Source organism: Camellia sinensis, chromosome 11, assembly GCF_055761805.1.
Source record: "Camellia sinensis isolate YWXY chromosome 11, ASM5576180v1, whole genome shotgun sequence".
Taxonomy (NCBI): domain Eukaryota; kingdom Viridiplantae; phylum Streptophyta; class Magnoliopsida; order Ericales; family Theaceae; genus Camellia; species Camellia sinensis.
Window position 1 is genome coordinate 66436659 of NC_138971.1, and position 8912 is coordinate 66445570.

General features: G+C 34.4%; 1 protein-coding gene across 1 annotated transcript; it reads left to right on the forward strand.

Moving 5' to 3' along the window:
* Positions 1–599: 599 nt before the first annotated feature.
* LOC114256326 (uncharacterized) lies at positions 600–7396 on the forward strand. The gene is made up of 7 exons (XM_028195943.2): positions 600–902; positions 1993–2253; positions 2444–2499; positions 2592–2670; positions 2760–2898; positions 4238–4351; positions 6870–7396. The coding sequence occupies exons 2-7, from the start codon at positions 2084–2086 to the stop codon at positions 7059–7061; spliced, it is 750 nt and encodes a 249-aa protein (XP_028051744.2). The 5' UTR covers positions 600–902; positions 1993–2083; the 3' UTR covers positions 7062–7396.
* Positions 7397–8912: the final 1516 nt, after the last annotated feature.

Consider the following 8912-nt stretch of genomic DNA (forward strand, 5'->3'; position numbering starts at 1 on the left):
CAGCCGCACAATCTGTGCAATTGAATTGATGGTAAGAAATTATTGGCCAATGTTTGGGCATTGCATTGAACGGTTTTGTTCGGCCCGTAGGAGCCATCACGATTCCCATTTTGATAATCTGAACCGTTCAATGTGTAGAGCTCGTGGAGTACTATATATTTAAAAAAATCACATTGATCGGATATCGATAGCTATTTGATCAGATTTATTTTTTTTCAATCGTTAATTATAACACCATTCATTTTTTATACAAAATTGATTTGATCATATAGTTATCAATATCCGATCAACGTGATTTTTTAAAAGAATATAGTACTCGACGAATTCTACACATTCAACGGTTCAGATTATCAAAACGGGATCCGTGATGGACCCCCACGGGCCGAACAGCAGTGTGTTCAATTGCACCCAATCTGATCAGATTTGTTTGGCCACATAGCACAGAGCAGTGATTGCTTACATCACTGAGTTATACTTGGCTTGAAAAATTAATTTTTTAATTTTTTTTTATGAATAATAATAATTTTTTAATTTTGTAAGTAACTTTTTATAAGGTGCCCAACTTAAGCACTAAATAAAAAAATGGAGTTATAAATCATAGGCAAAACAACTAAAACACCTATAGGTTAATCTTTTGATTAGTTGGAAAAGTCTTTTAACAGCGGAAGGCAAATGTGACACCCGAATATGCGCACACCATCTCGGGAAGATTCGTGTCGTAAATTCGCATCTCCTCACCATCTTATGCTCTTCTTCCTCTCTTCTTCACTTCTATTTTGACACACACACACACACACACACACACACACAGCTTTTCCCTTTGTTTGGACTCCCTCGCATACTCCAATTCCAACAAGTCAATATTACCACTTCTATTTCATCCGCCACATTCGATTCTCCAGGTTCTCTCTCTCCAGAAAGATCCTTTATAACCAATTTTGGATAATTTCATTTTGTTAATTTTCTTTTTTTTTTTTGTTTATTGCAATGCCGTGTTTCTGTTTATAACTCAAAACCCACTTTGGATTCGCTTTGTTGATTCTTTTGCTGATTGAAAAAGGGAATTTTTGATGTTCAATTGCTTCTGCTTTGGGTGTTTACTCGTCAAAGTTGGTCAATGCTTACAATATGTTTGACGAAATGTCTTAGAAAAGATGGTCCAGCTTAGATGACCCAAAATTGTCGGAATAAATCAAATTTGAAATGGGGTTTGGTTAAAAGTTGTAAATTTAATGCCAGGAACATGTGGAGTTTTCTGAATTCATTCTGGGTATGTTGGAATTGGGTTTTTTAATTAAATTTTTTTGGATAATTACATTAGCACGAACTTCAGAATGCATAATCTGTAAGTTTGAGATGTCATCATGCTCCCTATTTCCTCATGTCTATGATTGATTGGCTTTGTTAAAACTTACATAAAAAGTACATGCAGTTTGATCCCATTAATCGCATCTCCAGGCTTTGTACTGTTTATATTGCCAGTTTTGTTTCTGGTCCGATGATCTAATTAAGGGAATTTTTTTATCATAACAATACGATAATACACTTCAATTGTTTCCCAAACATCATCTGTATTTGTTTGAATTGTTTGTCTGTTAGGTTGTGGTTTAGCGAACATTTTCTTTCTGTCCATGTTGTTTGGACTTTTCTTGAGCATTTGCAGTATACTGTATATGGTGTTTGGTCCAACTTATTGGAGCTCCTTATGACTTTTATTATTTAGAAAATATGTGTCAGGGTGTTTGGTGCAGGTTCTTGTGAGGCAAAAATAGTTTAATTAGGCTAAAAAAAACAGAAGTTAATTATCTAGAAGTTGGTTAAGAGGTACTTGTAATTTTTGCTATCTGATTATCAAGCCGCAACAAAACAAACCCTATATCTCATTTGTGCATATTATTCTCTTTCAATTTTCTTTACATGAACTTAAGAAATCAATATTCCCTAGTAAAATATTAAATTACTAACTTTCAGGATAATTTTTTATCGTTACAGTGTTAAAAGAGCAATTTTGCGTGCTGTCTCCAATTGAGGTCTGCAAGCTCTTGCTGGCAATCAGTCCAACCAACTGATTGCCACATAGCTTATGTGTCCCCAAAGTACATTGAATCCAAGTAGAGCCCTAAAGGGTGTGCATGGAGTGCATTTGGTGCCTCATTCACCATTTGCATTGGAAGAGAGAAACCAAGATGGGGACACCCATCAGCCAACTTGTCGAAATTTCACTTTCGGAGCTAATCAGCGTCTAATAGTGCAGTGAGTAAAGTAGAATTTCTCGTCTGTAAGTTATGTTTATATATATATCAGGATATAATTACTTAAGCTGGTCAGTTAATCTACTCAAATGTTTTTGATGTCACAATTTTTGGGGCTTTGCTGCTAGTTATGTGTCGACTATTTAGCTATATGCCACTCGTAATAACATTTTATTTACTTGTTTCATCAGGAGAGTATGGGAGCAAAGGCCTCCATGTCTGAGGCCCATCCGATGTTGTATGAATGGTATAATTGTTTGAATATGCTATGCATGCTTCCTAATTTATTTTATTAATATCAAACTATTTGCTCACAAGTTTTGTAATTCTTTACATTAGGTGATAAGAACATTGCAGAAACGATTGCTAATGTGATCACTTCACTTCCTTTTATTGCTCTTGGAATTCATGCCCCAAGGTAGGATATTTTTAGTTAGTTTGAATGATAGCTGCCAAAATTATCTTGTATTTTGTTGTACATGATTGTTTTCCTTGTTTGTGATGCAGGAAGAATCTGAACTGTAAGCTCTATGCTAATTCATTAATTGGAGTTGGAGTTGCCTCGAGTGTGTACCATGCTTCAAGAGGAAAAGTGAGGAAGTATCTGAGATGGGTCGACTATACTATGATAGCTACAGCAACAGTGGTAAGATACAATCGATTCAAACATTTATAACAAATGTATGTTACATAGACTCGGGTATGAGTGTCGGGTGCGGGTAAGTATCAAGAGGTAGGACTCATGAAACCATAAGGGTACATAGACTCAGCAAAAAAAAAAAAAAAAAAAAATCATATTTTTACATTTTTAATTAAGTATGTGAGATAAAATGGTTCTATATGTAACTTTTAGTGTCAAAAAACATTTACAGTAATTATACAACAATATGTATATATGCGCCTTGTTTGGAAAGTTGGCTATTTTAGTTGGCTATTTGATTTTTTGGTTATTTTAGCCTAGCTAAAAAAATTGTGTTTCGGAAGTTGGTTAGCTTTTTTTTGTAGTTGATTTAGTTGTGCGAGAAAAGTGAAATGATTATGAGTTAAATGTGACATTTTATCTTATTAGCTATTTTAGCATATCTTGTCTTTTATTTTAGTCCAACCCTCTTCCCAAAAACCCCCATAATATAGTGTTATATATAATTATATAAGAAGTATTCGTTGAAAAGTATCCGACACATCCGATTACCCTTGTCCGAGTGTCAAATGTCCGACACGGGTATTCGATTTATTTTGAAGAGTTCATGTAACATAACGAATAATGAAACTACAAAGATATTTTTTACCAGAAATTTTTTAATGGATATGTTATTTCTCATAATTGATTCAATAATAATTCTTAAATCAAATAAAGAACGTGGAAATTATATCTTTATATGTTTGTAGACATGGAGAAAGGACATCGATTTGAACAAAATAATTTTTGGATTTAGCTCATCATTAGACACTTAGAATCCAATCATAAAAGAAAAATAATGTAGATTTATACCTATTAATCAATATTTTTTAAAACTTTAGAAGGTCTTGTTGTGCTGTAAATTTTTTATTTTAATCTTTGAATGAAATATATATATATATATATATATAATATTTTGCACATGTCCCAAGTGTCGTGTCATTCAAATTTTTTTATTTTTTTTAAAATTGTCGTGTGTATGGTTCGTAGACTATAACTATGAACGCATAAACCTCATTTCATACAGACACAGTTTATCATCTTAACTACCCATATCATAATTATTAATTAATAATGGGTAAGAGGGAATTTTATTTTTATTTAAAAAAAATAATAATAATAATAAATGTTGTTACCGCTGCATTATCTTGACAACTCAGAAATCAATTTTATGGGACAATTCTCTTGATAGCAGCATGGCTATAGATTCCCGAATACTGAATGACTGCAATCTAGTTCCATTTTGGCTTAAGTGTTTTATTAGCTTGCTGACCCACACAATTCATAACTGAAATTGTTCTCGCAGTGTCTGTCAAGAGCACTGAGGAATGAAAATTCAAAGTTTCTGATGGCAGCATCTGCTTTGTTCCTCCCAATTCAGCCTCTCATGGTTTCAGCTGTTCACACTGGGATGATGGAGGTATATATTGCATTTTTTTATGAATGAAATTTGTTAAGTGTAAGGATGTTTTTTTTTCTTCCTGTGATGTATTATTTCATTGCTGTTTCCCCAAAGAGATAAAAGTGTTTCTTTTTTTTTTTTGGTTAAGATTTCTTTGTTGAGGTTTTACTATTGTGTCTCCGAAGTGATGATATTTCCCTCCCAGGATTCCTTGTTGAAGATCCTATAGTTCTTTATTCTCAAATTCTGTTATAATGAAGGCCATTATCAAATGTTAGTCCCGCAACTCCAGCCAATTCAGACTGCTGGGAAGATTACCCCAAACATATATAACCCTACATTCTGTGAACTCATGGAATAACAATACTAAATTGGCAAATATGACGGGGTTTGAGCATCTTCTCATTGCTGGGTGGAAATTTCATTTTCAAGCATTTACTATTATTATAGACGTTGCTAATTGAGAACTTTATCTATGCGTTTGGCTGTCTAAAATACTAGATCTTGTACAACTATTCAGTCTTTTTGGTGGGCTCATGGATTGTTCTCTAAAACTGAATTTGTGAATAACTACATTTCTCAACAGTTGTTATCTGTTTATTGCTTAAGCTTTTCAGGAGTCGTTCTTATATATTTTACTATGAGATCAGTGGCACTGCGATTATTTGATTCTGTGGTGACCATAACAACTTTCATATTGTTTTGGGACATAGTACAACCTAATTGAGAGCACTGAGATTTGAGAAATTGTGATTTTCTATGTGGTAAACAACTGGAGGCACTAATTGCTGTAATAATATTGAAATCATTTAATTGTTTAAAAACTTAACCTGCCAGTTTTAAGACTTGAGAAGCTGATTTTCTTCATTGTATAAATAACTTGGGGCATTAAATTTTGTGTGTTGTTATTAAGGTCATAAAATTGTTCTTTTAATTGTGCGTTATTGTGCCTTATCATATTTTGTTTTTCCTGGCAGCTTTTTAGTTTTTATTATCATTTTCATTGAACTACTTTAAGACATTAATTGACTTGTGCTTCATTCAATTGATGTGTACCCATTCTTTGGTTGCTTGAATTTGCAACTTCCTAATCTTCGTTTGCAGTAACTACAGTTGCCTCCTCTCTGTTTTTTTTTTTTTTTTTGGGTGGGGGGGTGGGTTAATCCTTATTGCATATAAGTAGCTTTTTAGAGTATCCATGAGTAGGGTTGTGCACGGTGCAGTTTAGTATGGTTTAAGGCTAAAAAGGCAACAGCGAAGGATGGGGAGGCAACCGGTGAAGTGATAGAGGGATTCTGGTGATGGGGGCCAGGTGAGATACCGATATCAAATATTACCTGAGCTGAGAGACAATGGATGTCTGGAAATCATTTCCGGAGGACTCACCAGCAGGCGAGAACCAATGAGAGTGATTTAGAAAGGAGACATAGAGAGAGAGTGAGAGGAAATGGAGCTTTGAATATAGATCTCATTAGGGTTATGCCTTATTGGTTACTTTTGGGAAAATTATTATGCATGGTAGGGTGTAGTGCACAAGGATAATAAACGTTTTTATAAACTGAGGTAGGTCAGTTCGGTTTACATGCGGGTTAAAAATTTTTGAACCCCTACCAACCAACCCCCACCAAGAAAAACAATGCTACCCGCACTGCCAACCTTTCAACCTGGCAGTTCAAAGCAGTTTGGGGTGGTTCAGAGCAGTTTAGGCAGATTGGGCCGTTTTTTGCACATCCTTATCCATGAGGCACTACAAGGAGCTTAAATTTCTTCCTTTATATGGCTTCAATAGTTTTTACAAGTTGCATTTCTTTTGACCATATTCATCAGTCTAGGCATCCAACAACATCAAGACCCCAAACAAACATTTGTGCGAGTCTCGATGCATGTATATGGATGTGTGCATGTTTTTGCGTGTGTAGTAGGTGTTTAGGACGTGTATTCTAAAAATAGGGTTTTAAATATCAGCCATTACCTATTCGGATTTTGAACTTTCAATACTGTTATTCATCAATATATTGGCCAATATCAGGTGATACCATTATTTAGAACCATTTCAAATGTTGGAAAAAAAAGGCAACCCTTCACCAAAGCTTAGTTTGAAGGTGCACAGATAGAAGAATCAGATGGGCACATATATCAGACCGATTTGTTCATATAGGGGACTTCTGTTACAACCTATAATACTCTCTGTATTTGTGTGTAAACAATATTGTGTATAGAAATTAATTTGAAACTGCAAAGAACAGAATTTAATTTCCTTGAATCAAATTACAGCAGAGTTATTCACCAATAAAGCATGAAAATTCACCACTGATTGTCTTTGTCAACTCAGCTCATTATATATTTTTCGCTAATGAAAGCATGACAATTGGCAACACGCTATTTGAATGTGCTGCCTTAATTTATCCAGACGTCTCATATCTCTGACAGGAATTTTCTCTTTATCTACTTTTTAGTCATGATGATTAACTTGGTTAACAAAATTTGTTGTGGCGATCTCATGCTAAAATTATTTCTAATTTAATTTTCCCAACAGGTAGCCTTTGCAAAAAGAGCATTGCAAGATCCAGATCTGAGAATGGTGCACAACATGCACAAGATGTCATCCCTTTTAGGAGGCGTGCTTTTCATCGCCGATGATGTCTTCCCTGAAACTCCATTCCTTCATGCCGCTTGGCATCTTGCTGCAGCCGTAGGCATCGGTACTTGTAACAAGCTTCTTGCCTAGCGTATGTAGATACTCAAAACCCATTCTATATAAACAATTTATCCGAAGAGCATTCATTGAGGCCAAGATGGCTGTGATCTGTGACCTTTCTTGCGCTGGATACAGGTTAAGAAGAAATATAGGTCATTGCAGATCGGCTTCTAGTAGTTTAGTGGTTCAAACCGGTATTTTAATTCTCTTAATCATTTTCTACTTCAAATGAAGTAATTAGATGTTTCTTAGGTTGTTAAATATGGCTGTGCAATTCAGTTGGAGAATGGAATATGTACTGTAAAATAGTGGCAACATTCGTTGCTTTTGTAATAGGTTGAGCAATAACAAACAAATTATGGCCACCTTTGTTTGGCTCCATAGGGTGGAAGGGATTAGGAATACCGTAAGATTGAGTAAGGAAATTGTTAGTGTGATGGTATTAGATTAGAGATATAAGATACAAAGCCTCCGTTTGGGAAGTGGGTTGGCTTTTTGACTTTTTGACTTTTTTGGCTATTTTTGCCTAGGCTAAAAAGCTTGGTTTGGGAAGGACTTTTTGGATTTTTGGCTTTTTTTACTTTTTTGTGAGAGAAGAGTGTAATGATTATGGGTTGGATGTGATGTTTTGTTTTTTGTGGCTAAAATAGCCTATTTTGTCTTTTGTGGCTAAAATAGCCAAAAAAGCCCGGAAAAGCCCTTCCCAAACGGATTCAAAGTGTTTATTTGTATGCTATCGGATTAATAATACTATAGATGGTATTAATATATAAAATAATATTCTTAATTTTTAGTATTTTTTAATATTAAAATTATTATTTTTTGTTTTAAAAAATACAAATTTTACTTAAAAGTTATTAAAAATTTATTAATCTCCTTACTCAATTTCTAATCCCAAACGCCACCATAGAATTGGTAGTCCTACCAATGGAGAGATTATTGGTCTAAAGCGATAGTTAATCTCCTCATTCATATTCCCAACCAAACACTCTGTAGGTAGGTTGCATGGACTATTAGTACAATCTTCCTTCTCAAAGGGCCAAACAAACATATGTATTGTCTGGTAAAGATTTTCAGCTTACTAACTGTGATGATTGTGTCAAGTTTGTCTTGGTTATTCGCTAAGAAAATAATAACTATTGAGAACCATAGCTTAGTTAGTGGGTATGCTCTCCACGTGCTTAACTTAGGTTTCAGTCTTGTTGACCCCTCCGGTGTGTCTGGATTGTGCAATTAGGGGATGGTGTTGTTTGATTCTACGATTTACAAGGCCCGAAGGACTTGCTTATTGGGCTACAAATGAGTCGAGCCGAGTTTTGTTGTGCCTGAGCTCGAGCTCGACTTGTTTGCTTATTGAGTTCATTTATTAAGCTCGAGTTTGGCTTGATAAATAACTGGGCTTTAGTTCGGCTCGACTTGTTAATATTAATGAAATTCGAGCTCGATTCAGCTCGGCTTGATAAAAAAAAAATTTAAAATATTATTTATATATATTTATATACTATTTAATATATAAATAATGTATTTATTATATAATTTAAATAAAGATAAATGAGGCGAAATTGACCAGCCGAACTTATTCGAGCTCAAGCTTGATTTGTTTATTAAACGAGCTTAATATTTGAGCTCAAGCTCAGCTCGTTTAGTACTAAACTAGCCGAGCCGAGTTTGTTCGTGAACAGTTCGGTTCACTTGTAGTCCTACTTGCTTAGGACATGGTTTCTAGTTATACAAAAAAAAATTCCATATTTTTACAGATACTTGATTGATAACTAAACTGTTGAGGGAGCTCTTTTTTTCTTTTTTTTGGAGTTGTGATTGATAAGAGTATCTCTAGTGGTGTTAAAATTATTTATTAAAATGTGTTATACGGTAAAAAAT